At 53.8% G+C, this 14,491-nt stretch overlaps 3 protein-coding genes across 3 annotated transcripts; 1 reads left to right on the plus strand and 2 right to left on the minus strand.

Annotated features, from left to right (window-relative positions):
- Positions 1-6,449: 6,449 nt before the first annotated feature.
- CDEST_14734 (uncharacterized protein) lies at positions 6,450-8,570 on the minus strand. The gene is made up of 2 exons (XM_062930890.1): positions 8,196-8,570; positions 6,450-8,113 (listed from the first exon to the last, which is right to left on the minus strand). Exon 2 carries the CDS (start codon positions 7,781-7,783, stop codon positions 7,346-7,348), a length of 438 nt encoding a protein of 145 aa, XP_062786941.1. The 5' UTR covers positions 7,784-8,113; positions 8,196-8,570; the 3' UTR covers positions 6,450-7,345.
- Positions 8,571-10,137: 1,567 nt separating this feature from the next.
- On the plus strand, positions 10,138-12,536 carry CDEST_14735 (Putative oxidoreductase FAD/NAD(P)-binding, FAD-binding domain, ferredoxin reductase-type). Its single transcript, XM_062930891.1, has one exon. The coding sequence runs from the start codon at positions 10,667-10,669 to the stop codon at positions 12,533-12,535; it is 1,869 nt and encodes a 622-aa protein (XP_062786942.1). The 5' UTR covers positions 10,138-10,666; the 3' UTR covers position 12,536.
- A 1-nt stretch (position 12,537) lies between these two features.
- Positions 12,538-14,422, minus strand: CDEST_14736 (uncharacterized protein; the record flags this gene model as incomplete). The annotated part of the gene is made up of 1 exon (XM_062930892.1): positions 12,538-14,422. One exon carries the CDS (start codon positions 14,420-14,422, stop codon positions 14,036-14,038), a length of 387 nt encoding a protein of 128 aa, XP_062786943.1. The 3' UTR covers positions 12,538-14,035.
- Between the last annotated feature and the right edge of the window lie 69 nt (positions 14,423-14,491).

Consider the following 14,491-nt stretch of genomic DNA (forward strand, 5'->3'; position numbering starts at 1 on the left):
ATGGCGAGCTTGTCCTTGCGCCTGGGACCGGGCACGTGTGAAATTCAAAGGGTTTGGGAGTTTGGACCGGCTGGGACGTGATCGACTTCTGCTTCCTTGGGCGTCGAGGGCGGTTTCGTGGACTCGCCAGGCGCATCTGAAACATGGATGGTCAACAGGAGCCGTTCGGGAGATGCCACCTCCGGCTTTTAGCCTGCTGGCACCACCCGTGCTTCAAAGAAGAGCCCCAAACATCTACCGCTGGTGGCTGTGGCGGATGTTTGGATTCCCATCAACCGCGCCCGAGGGATGTGCTTGCGCTGACTGCACCATTTGATCTGGTCCCTCGGTGGCAAGTTGCCGATTTTCCTTGCAAGTTGTTTGTCGTCGAAGAATGGGGTATGTTTGAGAGCAACCGACCGGGACGTGCTTTGCCGAGTGATTGAAGAGGTACCTATGGGATATACTCTGTACTGCCCATCTATGAGGTATTACTCCTTTGAGAAGCCCGGCATACAGGTACGTACCGGATACACTGTGTGATTGCGCTACATAGCCAGATAGCATCTTCAAGTCTTCCAAGATGTACTTGATTTCCCTGGCTCGGATGCAGGGGTAGTTTCGGCTCGCTTAGTGGCCGAGACGCGCCAGGAATTGTTAGTGTTGCGCAACTCCTCCACATTCATCCCATCTCCGACCATCTTCTGACCTCAGCCAACCTACGTACATTAGACGTGTAGCGTAAGTGGACCCTCAGCTTCTCGAAGCGCCGCTTCGAACTCTTTCCAGTGAAGCTCATTGCTTGCGTACATCGTAGTCTCGCTCACCCAGCCCCAAGTCTTGGATCAGCCCTGCTCCGCTCTCCCTGTCCCACCAATGCAACATGTCTGGGAATCCCGAGGTTCGATATCAACCAACCTATTGGTCTCCTGCAAGCCAAGCGCAAACTCCAAAGCCGTCCCTTCAGAGCCGCCTGCTTTGTCGACCAAACGGCGACATCCAGGCGTCCCGCGGCAACACAACAAACAGCCTTGTCTCGCATCCTACCGCTGGGTAGTTCTCGCGGTCGGCATGGTCATGGTCGTCGCTGTCTCCGTCTGGACCGCCCTTCAACCCCATGCCAGTCCGTTCCCTGCAGCGGTTCAAATCCCCCTTTTCCCTTTCTCGTTTCTCCGCGCAGCCAGAATTACCACGGCCTTTCTGATGTTCTGAGCCAGACAAACAGTCCGGCGTCCGTCGCCAGCACATAGTGTTTGCGACTCGGAGAGCCCTGCCAAGAATGATGTCCCATAATAGGCGCAGGGATAATCCTCCGCGAGGGTAGGATTAACCGACATCCCGCAATGCTTAGCCGTTTACTAACTTGTCAGCGCCTCCGGCGGGCTCTATTCATGCACACACAGGAGCGGCCGCCCACTGCCGCTGGGAATGCGGCGCACAAAGATCATATGCTTAATGCTACTGTATTTGATGAGACCGGACGTTTTGCTATTGGCAGTGTGGGCAATCATGTCACCTAGTTGCGCCCGAAGGAGGAACCAAGAGCATCTTGCTCACACTACACGGCACATCTGCCCCACCACCTCATAACAGGTTTCCCGGAACTCTGAGAGAGTGCGACATGAAGCCACGTACAACAGGCAGGGTTCATCACCACAAAATCGCGGTTTGACCACGATGACCTTGTCCTGGTTCGTCCTCGTTGTTGTCCTGGCGGAGCCTCCACCATTAATGATAATGCGCCAAACTTTCCACATCCATTTTCTCGCTCCTCTTCGCCAAGACGGCAGCCGACTTTGGTATATCTAAAACTTTTACACGCAACCGATACGTGGGACGGTGCTGTTGTCGGCTCCGAGGAGGATTACGTGTGCCTCTTGTCCCGTTTGAAATCTATCTCGCACGAAGGTATGACCAAGTCGAAAAGGCAACATAGCTCTGGCGCCCATTTGGCCTGCAACTGCCACTGGTACACACCGCTTTGTAGTTTTACCGCGACACATGCGCAGCTTTGTCTTATCTTCGCGAAGAGCCCTAGTCGTGGCATTGACCGGACGAATTGGGGACGCTGTGCTGTCGGTCCACGCGTCGAGACACATGAGCATACTATTTTCTCGTTTCCAAAAGCGGGAATCCAAACGAACGGCTGAGCTTCCTTCCCCCATCCGAATGGACCTGGTAATCCCAAGCATCAAGCAGCGGTATCGGACGACCGACACTGGTCAGGACCCACGACCTGATTTGGTTAAGCTACTGATATAGCAGATCGGTGGCGAGAAGCAGGCAAATAAGGAATGATAGCTATGGGCAAACAAACAAATGGAAGATGTGACAATCGATGGGTTATGGCCCACGTCCCGAATTGTTTCCCGGGCTAAATGAAAGTCGCTCCGCCATGGAAAGCGCCAGAAGCGGTATGTGTATTTATACTTACAGAAGGAAAGAAAGAAAGATACATCTCGCTCGCTCCCCCTCTCTCGTCCGTCATACGAGGCCGATGGCGAGCGAACGTTGCGCGCAGAGGCCGATTACTGGCCTTCTCGGAATCGCAAGCCATACAATAAATACACACACACTTACATACCGCGCATCTAACTAGCAAAAGGGACGGAACAGACTAGCTTAAAACACAATTACAGTCAACTCACCTACCGATCACCACGTAGAGAGAGGTATAACACACCCCACCTGCGTTCACAGATGGAAAAGCGCGTGTGGATCATCAATCTTTCTCATCAGCCAGCGGGATTTTCAAATTGACAAAACAAAACGAAGATGCGGCCAGTGTGGATTGAACACACGACCTTCAGATAGATTGATTGAAGTTTTCCGGACAGAGATCCGCTTCAGTCTGACGCTCTCCCAACTGAGCTATGTCCGCAATGATCTTCGACCCACATGAAAAGTAGTGAGGGATATATTGCCAGAGCTTGAAGGGCTTGCTGACTCCCCACAAAAGCGTCTCTCATTGCAATTCACCTCGAGCATTGCTCGCCCTTTCATTCGGTCGTCGAGCAAGTTGCGTGTTTCCACATGCATTTGTCGCAGGCTTTGGCACTCAACCTGGCCACCGAGGTCGAAATCAGCGTCCTGCAGCGAAGAGACACACATACAACCTCCGACTCAAAGGTGCGAGAGGTGATAGAGAGAGCGTCAACCAACCCTTTTATGACCACTTTGTCTCCAGACATTCGGAACTCACGCGCGGTCGTTCACAACTGGACCCTGATCTACTTAGTCAGCTATTTAAGTAGTCAAATGGAATTTCGGTAAGCTTGGCCGGAGACCTTGGACCCACTCGTCCGCATCCGTCCAGCCGGGTTCCGCCTAGGCTCACGATAGCTGCCCACCGGCAACAACCTTGCCCTAATGAGTACCAAATCGTTGTCGAGTGTACAGTAATTTAAATGGTCTGGTGGTGTAGTTGGTTATCACGTCAGTCTAACAGCTCAAGGCATTTTACGATGACCTCGTCTGGTTCACTGAAGGTCTCCGGTTCAAGTCCGGGCTAGATCATACCACGGGCGATTGGTTTAGTGGTATAATGACCGCTTAGCATGCGGTAGGTCCTGGGTTCGATTCCCAGATCGTCCACTGTTTTTTGCCATCCTTGTTGTCGTCTTTTTTGGGTCGAGACGAATCGGTTGACGGTGGTGTCTGCCTGCCTGCCTGATTTTACTGATTCGCTTTGTTTTGCTAGTACTTCGGACGTCCCCCGAAAGTGGCGGAACGAGCTATACGAGAAGGTGACGATAACTCTGGTCTTTAAGATGGTTTTTCGTTTTCTTACAACTACCATCATCAAGTCATCGCAAACTACTGCAAGCACTGCAGGTCTCTCTTTTTTTGATATGGATTCACCACATCCATTTCTTTGTTGTGGGAGCGTCTCAATTTTGCCTACACATTCCTGACTTGGGGGGGGGGGGGGGGGGGGGGGGGGTACTTGGGACCCCGTTCTTGGAGCGATTGCTTGAGGCTACTGGCGGCGGCTCGTGACCCAGCAGCCATGGAAACGAAGCTGAGTGGCGCGGGCGTTTTCCAGTAAAACTTTTCATTCCTTTTTTTTTTTTTTTTTAATTCGTTCGGTGAAGCCACCGTGCCTTCTGATGGCTTTAAGTATGACCTAGAGCATGGAGACGCACATCAGTGGCATCTGACCTTTGGCGCTTCTTGGAGTTCACACCCATCTGCGGTGAAATCTGGTAGTGGCTACGCATACTGTCTGGTCTTTGGGTAACTCTCCCCAGTCCCAGTTTTCACAAAAGCTGAAACCTCCCGGATCAAAGGCTCGAAAGAGCTCATATAATGAGGGTTTAAATCACCCGTATTCGTTTGAAGCACCGTAGATCGTCCGTCTGCCGAGACGCTGATCAGCGAAGGGCACTAACATGATGGTAAATTGCACAAAGACTAGATAGGCTCTGCATCGGAACTTAGTGCTCGGTATTCCAGCCTCAACAGAGGTTGACATCTCGAGCTATGCCATGAAAGACGTCATTGCACAATAAGCGAATAGTCGACGCTGGGCAGAGCTGCATCTTTATTGCAAACAAAACCCGCTATCCAGCACTCCATTCGCGCAAATTTCTGTAAGGAGAACATATTTCACCCGCTGTGGTATTCGGGTTTTATCTCCAATGTGTTCAGTCCAAACCTCTCTCCCCCCTTTTCCACGGGCTTGACTCTAGTCATGATGGACTTTCAACACCTGACGCGTCTCTTGCTCAAGTCTAGACCGAACCCATGTATGAGTAGCAATGCTGGTTGGAGTTGTCCTAAGAATATCGAAGACGAACAAGCTCAAGGAGCCTTCCATGACTCAGGAGACAAACGAAGTCCAGCCGGCGAGTTGCTTTCTCGCCGTCTCCTGGCCTTTTGCTTTGACTTCTTTGCTTCAACGTGGTTATGTGGGTTGCCTTGTGCAATGGCCATAGACGAGGCTGATGATCGGTTATTAGCATTTTCCATCATTGCTGTCGCCTGACACGTTTCTAACTGTCAAATCCTCGGAGAGTCGAAACTGGCTGGTTTGTTCATGTTAGGGAGCGAGGCAAGTTACAAGGCAACCGACCGGTGCTACCTGATCGTGATGAGCGAGAAGTGCGAGAGGCTCAGACGGTGGCGAGGTATGATGTTCCCCGACGTCTCTATGGCAGTCTACGTATACGTATGTTGTGTGCAGTCTTGCAGCGTCTGAAACAGCTGCGGGCGCGATTTGCAGGTGTCTTTCTGACCTGTCACTTGAGGGTAAATCGAGATTGTGTACAGATCCCGCCTTGACGAAGAACGAGATGTGCCACGGCTTCGCCGTGTGTGTGTGTGTGTGTGTGTGTGTGTATAGTAAGTCAGAGGCCCAGGCCGCCAATACTTTCGAGCAGCCACGTAGTTCGGGCGTTAAGTGATTCTAGGTGTATACTAGCACGGGGTCGAGGGGATATCCTACCCTTCATTGTGATGCTGCCTTGAAGCCGCTACACCCACGTTGCAAGCCGTTGTGAGTAGAATCTCTACAACATGACGAGCCAGAAAACCAAGGAGACCGACTTGTGAGGGTCGGGGTGCCGACATCCGGTATGTTGTGAGTTTTCATCCATTCTGAGATCGCATTGGCTCTATTGCTGCTGTCATGAGAGGCGAGGGTAAATGTTGAGCCCCTTTACTGCGCCGTCGAGCCAGCAGCCGCTGCCATGGAACGCAGGAGCCGGGCCCTTTCCAGCTTTCCAGGGAAATCAGCAGAGTATGTCGCACGCGCCGGTGAGCTATGTAGGGGACGTCGTAGGCATCTCGGGAACTTCAAATAGGGGCTGCTTTCAAGCAAAAACGTCCAAGTTTCAGCAACCATCAACCTTGTGATGAGTCTTTATGGAGGTCTAGCCCGTGTCAAACTACATTCCATTGTTGGCAGTGTTTGTGAGGTTGTCCCCGGTGCTGTACGTGGTGCTCCCAGCATTTTCAGGGTTTCCAGGCAGCGAAAGTCTGTTTTATGAATGCTTGCCCCCCCGCCCCCCCCGATCGCGGACGAGCCCTCTGGCTGCAGAGAACTCAGTCTGCCCTCGGTCTCCCGGCGAGTAAATATTCCTCCGATCGTCAAATTGCCTGTCATCTCGCTTTCACACATCGTCGAAGTCTTTGACCAACATGTCGAAATGAAAAGAGGGCCCGGGAGGAGTGGCAGCAGGCCTGCCTCAGCCACATTGCCGGTACGCAGCATCGTACCAGCCCGGATAGACGGTATCCGGAAGACAGCCGAGATGAACGGACAGCGGTCGCCAATAGAGCCAGGGGGCCGGTCTGGAACTACCTAGGTTGAGGTTTTATGGACCGGCGGCTGGGATGGAGCATCCCCCCGGAAACGCAGGAATGTGCCTTTGGCACTATGAAGAGTGATCGACAAACCATACCGATGCGGGTTGCGCGCACGAGGATGCCGGGGCTGACGTGGGAGGCTGGGAAAGAAGATTCTTCTCAAACGCTCCAAGATCGTAGGGCCAGGGTGAGCATGTTGAGTGGATATTTGGCATACTCGGAGTCGCACTACATAGCAAGCCGGCGCGTTAAGATAAAATAAAACAAAAAAATCTTGCAGTAAGTATTAAGATCTAGTAAGTTGCCCCCGAACGTGAATGACGCCAACCAAGGTTGTCTTGGTTCCCGATAGCCAGGCCACAATCGGGGGCAAAATAGGATGGCAGACATGATAACCATTCCCGAAGTGGCAGGACGCGTCGACGGGGATGCAAACCGGTAGAGTGGCGCTAGCAGGACGCGAAGGTGAGAGTTGGTTGGGGGCGTTCGCAACAAGGCCAAGAGCGAAGAAGGGTTCGGTCACCGAATGTAGCGAGGGCCCAAGTTACGAGGGTGTCGATCGGTCAAACGGTTTGATGACAACCAAAGGGAGAAGCGAATAAAGTTATCAGATTGAGCCCACCCCGTGCCAGCGGCTGGCTGGGCGTTGGCGGCTGTGGAGCAGGCGCGAAGCCATACTTCTCGTCCAGAGTACGGTAGCAACCGGAGCTCCCGAAGGCCAAGCTGGCGCATCGTGGGGGACGGTCGCGAGCAGCTGGAAATGAGGATGAGACAAAGGCGTGCAAGGGTATGCGAGCGGGCCTCGCCTGCGTAGCCCCACGATGCATGTGTTCGCGTTGAGAAGATTTATCAATTGCTGGTTTGGGGCTCCAAGGGGTGAAAGAGGTGCCGGTCTCGGAGATTGTGCGCAATCAGATTAGATGCGATTGATTTGATGAGATTGATAATGGCGAAATGATTGTGGCTGCGGTCGCCCGAGCCGGAAAAAGCCAAACAGCCCCCTTTGACTGTTTCAAATTGCAATATCCTCGTCCAGGGCGTGGCAATGATTGGACCATTAGATACCACGGAACGATTTCTTACTCTGTAGTTGGCTTTGTCTCAGTTGCCTGTGATGTTTGGGTGCTTGCCATTTCGGAGACGGGAGACCAGAGAGTAGATTGTGCACGAGGAAGGATGCCCTGCTAAGGCATCGATCGTAATGTAGCCGATGACGGAGGGTTAGTAGTAGGATCTCATCGGCGATAGTATCGTCAGAGCGATATGTGCGTTCACGTGAGCGGTTTACTGAGAGCGGACCGTCGGTGGTGGTGATGCATGCTGGAGACAGAGAGAAGACCGGAATTGCTCGATTCGATAACGACTGTGTAGCCAGCCTGTGGGCCGTGGATGTGGGTTCCGGCGAATCTTGCCCATTCCTGCCGCGGAAGGGCAGTGTCGATTTCCGGGGGCACCTTTCGTCAGTCGTGCAGGACTCTACTGTACAGGTATGCATAAGGTAAGATGATCACTGATAGTACCCCTTGCACCGATGCTAGGTACACAGTGTCAGAGCGGAGGGCAACAGAAAGGAGTGGCAACTCAACGGCTGATACAGGTAGTTCTGCGATGTGGGCTGACAGGATTCATCGCCGGGTCTTGCTCGTACTGGGCATGTTTTCTTTTGAGCTTCTGTGAGCGATGAAACAAAGTGTGAACCCATATCCGAATTGTTGGGTTAGCTCAGAGCATCGTTTTCATCGAACAAGCTTGGTGCGCCGAGAGGTTGCTTCAATGGACGTTGTGATTCGTCTGCTTCGGGGGATGAGTCCAAGGAAGACGGATACTGCAGTTGTCAGATGACGCCCCCGGGAGTGGCTGGTTCTCAACGTCTAAGACCTCACTGTAGAACAAATGCGTGTGCGTACCTGGGTGGGACGCAGAGCTTGGGGGGGCGTTAACAAAGGAGAACGTCGCGACAAGGCACCTGGGTCGCAGCGATAGGGCTCGCGTCGGGTTGCAATAGGGTAATAGGGGTCATGAAGCTCCCCACGCTCCCCAAACAGCGGAGACGGTGCTGCTCGAGGGGAGTAAAGGTGGTGCAGCAGACTGCCGTGTCTCGTCCATCTCCGATAGTGGAGGGGACGCCACCTGATCGTGCGCCGCGGCCGCTGCACGATGGTAACGGCAAGACACGAATGAAGGGGAGACCGCAATCTTGAGGGGGGATGGTGAAATGGGCGGTGCCACAATGGTCAGCGAGTCCAGAGCTTCACATCTAAGCTCAGTATGATGTAAATGGACTGCTTTGACGGGCCACACAGACTGCGCGAAACCCCGCACTCTTCCTCTGGCGGCCATTTTCCAGCTGTGCGGAACAGAGCCCACCAAGATGCAGCAAGCATCATACACTGTGAGGAGAGAGCTCAACGAGTGTGGATGTCATCGGCATCCACATAACTATGCTCTTCTCTTTGAGCGTGAATACCACCTAGCCGAGCCTATCAGACCTAATAGAAGTTGAGCTGAGCCCACTGTCAGATCAACTACTAAGTGGCTAGGAGTTCGAAAAGCATCTTATCTCACGCTGACTACCTCACGCTGACATGGGAAGGGGGATTCGCTGGGCCTACCTCACTATTAGTGTTAGAGTCCCCGGATGCCGGCTCGGATCAGTTCGCCTCGGTCAACAATGTCGGCAATTGTGCGCCGGAGCAATGTTGAATAGGTACGGAATGTGAATACCTAGGCAAGAATAGCCGAGAACGAGGCAGGCATGGGTAGGGGGTGGGTGGAGAAGGGGAGACCAAAGAGCAAACGGATCGGGATGTGGAAGGAGAAAAGATAGGAGATGCTTCGTGCAGAATGCACATAGTGGTGGCATGCGGAGTAGCAATGAAAACATTTGGTTGGGAGTTGAATGCCGCAGTTTGGAGCGAGCGTGGGAGGGGGAGACTAGACTGAGGCAGCATGAGCATGATTACTACAAAAGCAAAGTCTTGTCGTCACCGGGGCGGGCGACATCGGCGTATCGCGAGAGCGAAAGTGGAGGAGGACGCAGCGGTATCTGAGTGAATCCTCGGCTTCCGTCTTTCCTTCTCCCTATGTTTTTTCAACACTCGCTCGCACTGGCTACATCCGAAGATTTGTTGTAATACTGATGCTGATTGATAACTGTGAAAGCAGGCAAGAGAACGAGAACGAGCACAAGCACGTGCATGTGCACGGATGCGGTGAAAGGTGGTGGTTGCGGCTTGGGGTGGTTCTGTGCTGGCGTATCCTTTGCATTTTCCGGCTGGCTCAACATGTGCATACCTAGATCGAACATTTCGGACAGACGTAGAGAGTATGGATGCAGAGTACTACCGTCCCCTCGTCTGTACTCTGTAATCATGGGCGAATAGCCTTGGTCATCATTCCCGTTGAATATCCAACAATTGCTCAAGCCTTGGTCACAATTACTCAATCCTCTGCAATGGGGGCCAAGCCCGCCTAACTGGCTGACCCACACGAGAGAGTACCTGCAGCCAAGCGCACATCCCGGTCTGTTGACGGTGTGGAAGAATCATACTCACACCGTCCGGCTGCGGCCACTATGACAGTATAGCGGGCGGTGGCGGCTAGACCCAGCCGAGGATTCCAGGGAGCCCCTCCCCCCTGTCACTCCAAAAATGGAGACCTTGAACCTTCGTTTTCCCTCGATTTTGCTCTGTGGAACGGAGCCCATGCCTGTGGCCTGGCATTGTCGCCCGCCCATGTGTTCGTATGGACGCAAACTAGCCTCGGTTTTGTACCCGACTCTCGTCATCTTTGTGGTCCTGTGCCTAGTGGTCCGGCCCGTTCAGTCAGGTTGAAAAGTAAAATAAAATAATGACACCGTTCCTTGGTCGAGATCGACAAACCACGCGAACGCCTTTCCTTTTCCTAACCTGACCAGGTTTTCCTCATCTCCCTTATTTTTATTTTATTTTTTCCAACCACCTCCACGTCCCAGAAAACTTTACTCGTCTCCTCTGCCCTTTCCGTCTGCTACGTCTTACTCCTTTCCCCTTTCCTCCCGCCTCCGCCGGCATTAGTAACCGCTTATCTGATCCAACTTATCTGATCGAGAATTCCATCCGCTCGCCGGTTTCATTCATCAGCCAACCAAACCAACCCACCCAACTCACCCAAGCAACACAGCAAATACAACCATTCCCTCCTTCCATCCTGCCATATCAGTATGCTATTCACCTACTGACTATCCGCCCCCCGATTCTACCACCTACGACTACATTACGCCACACTCTACACAAAAATCAGTAGACCCCCGGTCACTAGCACCCACACAACACGCCCAGACCATCATCACCAACGCCACCTGGACAGCACATTCGACAACAGACATATCCACCTCGCGATGCACAGCACAATGGCGACTACTGCCATGGCGTCCTCTCTGGTCAGGTCCACTGGCGATTGCATTCCCGAAGAGCCCAGCGTTTCCTCCGTCGCCCCCTCTCTTACCTACTCGGAAGAGTCCGAGGACCAGGACGACGAAGAGCCTCAGGCTGAGCCGCCGCGGAGACGGCGCGCTTCCACGCGGCTCATTGCACAAAGTCCCGCTGACATCCAGCGTATCACGGGCGAATCAACGGCCCAATTGATCCAGAGATGCTGCGGTGGCGGCTGTTGCATGAAGCTAGGCGCCAAGAAGGAGGGCCTCGAGTACGAGAGTATCCCCTTCCCGGACAACGCCGCATATAAGTCACTCGCCCTCAAAATTGGCGACATTCCCACAAAGTTGACCAACATTGCCGACTTGCCCGAGCAGACCGTCTTCTTCGAGCCCGTTCCTCGGCCCGCCGCGACTGCCGCTTCCCCCACAGACTCTGCCATCTCCCTGGGCGCCGACTCCCGCGAGCACAAGGAGGCAGACCTCGCCACCGTCCGAGACCGGCTGAATGACTTCACCCTCGGCAGCATCGACACTACCAAGGAACCCCCCAAATACGTCCAGCCGCACCCTCCGTACCACGTGTACGCCGCCCGCATCGACTCGACTCGCGAGCTGACCAAGCCCGGTGCCGAGAAGCGCACTTACCACTTCGATCTCGACATTACAAGCTACCCGGGCGAGGAGGACATGGACTTCAGGGTCGGCGGTGCCATTGGTGTCATGGCCCCCAACGACAGAGCCTGTGTCGATGACGTCTTCGACGCGCTCATGGTACCTCGATTCCTTCGGGACAAGCCGGTTCTCATGAGGACCACCAAGGGCCGCTGGCCGACCGTGTGGGGCGACGATCAGGCCCGTGAGATGGTCACCACACGCCGGGACCTGCTCACCTGGTGCTCCGACATTCAGTCGTACCCCCCAACCAAACAGCTTTTGCGGATCCTCGCCGAGTACGCCGAGGATCCCAATGAGAAGAAGCTGTTGACGTTTCTCTGCTCCGCTGAAGGCCAGGGCGTCTTCTGCGATTTCCGCACCGGCCCGCATGTCTCCTTGTCCCAACTCCTGCACGCATTCCCTAGTGCCCATCCGCCCATGGACCTCCTGTTGTCTGCCCTGCAGACGCTGATGCCCCGATTCTATTCACTCTCCAACGATCCTCACGATGCTTACAAGACACGTGACGGAAAGGTCCACCGACTGATCGAGATTGCCGTCACGGTTCACGAGACTGCTGACTGGCGCCGCGGTCTCCGTACCGGTATTGGTTCCGGCTTCTTTGAGCGCCAAGCTCAGAAGTGGCTCGAGGCGAAGCGCAACGGAGAGACTCCCGAGATCTACATCCCCATGTTCAAGGGCCTCATGGCCAATCCTCTCGCCAAGCAGTTTGTCTCGGATGGCCCCATGCTGCTTATCGGTGCCGGTGTTGGTATCGCTCCCTTCAGAGGCTTCGTCCAGCGTCGGCTGAAGACAGCCAACTGCGCCAACAAAGTCTGGGTTCTCCAGGGCATCCGTGACTCTCTCGTCGACGAGATTTACAGCGGCGAGTGGGGTGTCCACGAGGACGAGGTCAAGCGCGTCGTGCAGAGCCGCCGCGGCGAGAGTCGTTACGTGCAAGAAGAGGTGCGCAACCAAGCCGATCTGGTATGGTACATTGCCAACGCCGTCGATGGTCGCGTCTTCGTCTGTGGCAGCACCAAGGGCATGGGCGAGGGTGTTGAAGAGGCTCTCGTCGAAGTCGCCATGAAGAAGGGCAACCTTGAGCGCGAGGAGGCCAAGAAGTATTGGGAACTAAAGAAAGAGGCTGGCCAGTATATCGCCGAAACATGGTAGCAGGCGGGAGACCTACCACTTTAATTATCGCCCGAAAGCCCAAATGTCGAGAAAATACTCTTGAAGGGGGCTAAAAGAACGAGTGGGCTTACTGCTGACGCGGACGATTAATCGAAACTTTGCGATGCCACGGGTTATTCGGGGATTACGGCGCGGCCTCGGTCGTCGGACATAAAAGACCGCCGGAAAAGAAAGGCAACGTGGGTAAAGGCGCGTATTGCGACAAAATGTTGCACCTAGATGGCGTTTTTGGGGTTACAGAAATGATTTCTGACCACCAGAGAAAAAAAAGAATTGTTGCACGACAGGGTTTTTTTTATTTTTTTTAACTCGGCATGGTATGGGACGATAGAACGGGTGAATAGCTTTTGCATTCTGAGAAGGCAACTTGGGGAGTTGAGAAGAACGAACTCATCCACCTTCTGGATTGTTTCCGGTGTTACTGTTGTTGCGGACATCGGCTTCTCTCGCGCAAATGTAGTATAGGTGGATGGGCAGCATTGCTGTAGTATAGACAAAGCGTTTTTGTTCATGTATGGTTCAAACATAGCCCGAAAGCAACATTAGATCCAGACACGCTTTATCATAAGAGAGGCCAACCTGCGGAACGAGCCAGGTTGGATGAACACAATATCATCATCTCCTTGGCTTTGATTACCTCACTCAGTTGGGAGATTATGGCACAACATGTCGAATCTGCAGGCAGAGCACTACTGACCGTTCCCACTGGATGGGTCTTCTCAACGTAACAGGGGATCAAATCGGATTGAAAAACGGTATAAGCATAGGATCGCCTCTGCAGAAGGTCTATACCACCTGCGCATCACTACATTCAAGGGTCTACTTTGACGCTGCGGACAATGACCTGGACTTAAGGGAGTGGTCTCTGCCCAAGGCGGTCAATGTAATTGAAAGTCGGGCCGAGGCTACGATTGACTCGGAGCCCCAGCAAGCGAAGATCAGATAGAACTCGGCGATGATGCGACTTCCCGGCGTTGAGCCAGAGGCCCCTAAGTCCGTATTTCCGAGACCGGTAAACATACATCGACGATCGGACCGGTGCTTCCCAAGATGCTCGAAACCGTCGATACAGATCCTTCTTTTATCGGAAGAATGCATCCCTGGGCATGGCCGCCCCCGAGTCCGATCCGCACTTCTTGGCCGAGGTCTGTGGGATGGGAGCCGGTGGTAGGAGGAGCTCTTGCGGCAAAGAATATTTCATTTTCGGCAGGAATGGTTAAATTCCCCGCGCCGGAAACGACTTGAGAGGCCGGAATCACCGTGTGCGCCAGTGACTAAACATTTTTCGACCTCGAGAGTCAACCATGCAGCAACGACACCTATTGCGCCATGGCGGGGGTCGGCGGGTAACTACCTTGCCTAGGCAAGGGGTGAGTGGATTCTCCCGCGCGGTTATGGACCGCTGGGCCTTAATCAGCAGCTGGTAATCGGCCTCTGCCACACATGGGGATCGCGCGAGCGCATGTCGCATGGTGCTGCCTAGTGCCTACCATCATGCGCCATGCGTTCGCCCGTTTGTGATCGATGCTCCGAGAGATGGATGGTGCGGGTGGATGTTAGAAATCCATGACAGAACATGGTCGTTGATGGGTTAACACCAAAGACTTGACAAGTAAGCAGGTGCTGCCAGGTAGAGCTCCACACAGGGGTGCTTACAGCGCAGATGCCTGAGCCGCGCGGGAGCTTGTTGGGTGCGTTCCCAAAGCACAGATATCGCATACGATCAGGTGCTTCATGCTTGCTATCAATCGACCCGGCCGGGAATGCTAATCGATGGATGACAGCCAGTCTGGCGGCACACGTATAGAGTACTCTCGGCGCCTGCAGGGAAATATGCATCTTTGAAAAGGTGGGAGGGGGGGGCATTCTAGAATTTTCGTGGGCTTCTGCGGGGTTTCTCAATCCCGCGCGGTCGGATTAACGTAGCCGGGCATT

Source organism: Colletotrichum destructivum, chromosome 10, assembly GCF_034447905.1.
Source record: "Colletotrichum destructivum chromosome 10, complete sequence".
NCBI classification, from domain to species: domain Eukaryota; kingdom Fungi; phylum Ascomycota; class Sordariomycetes; order Glomerellales; family Glomerellaceae; genus Colletotrichum; species Colletotrichum destructivum.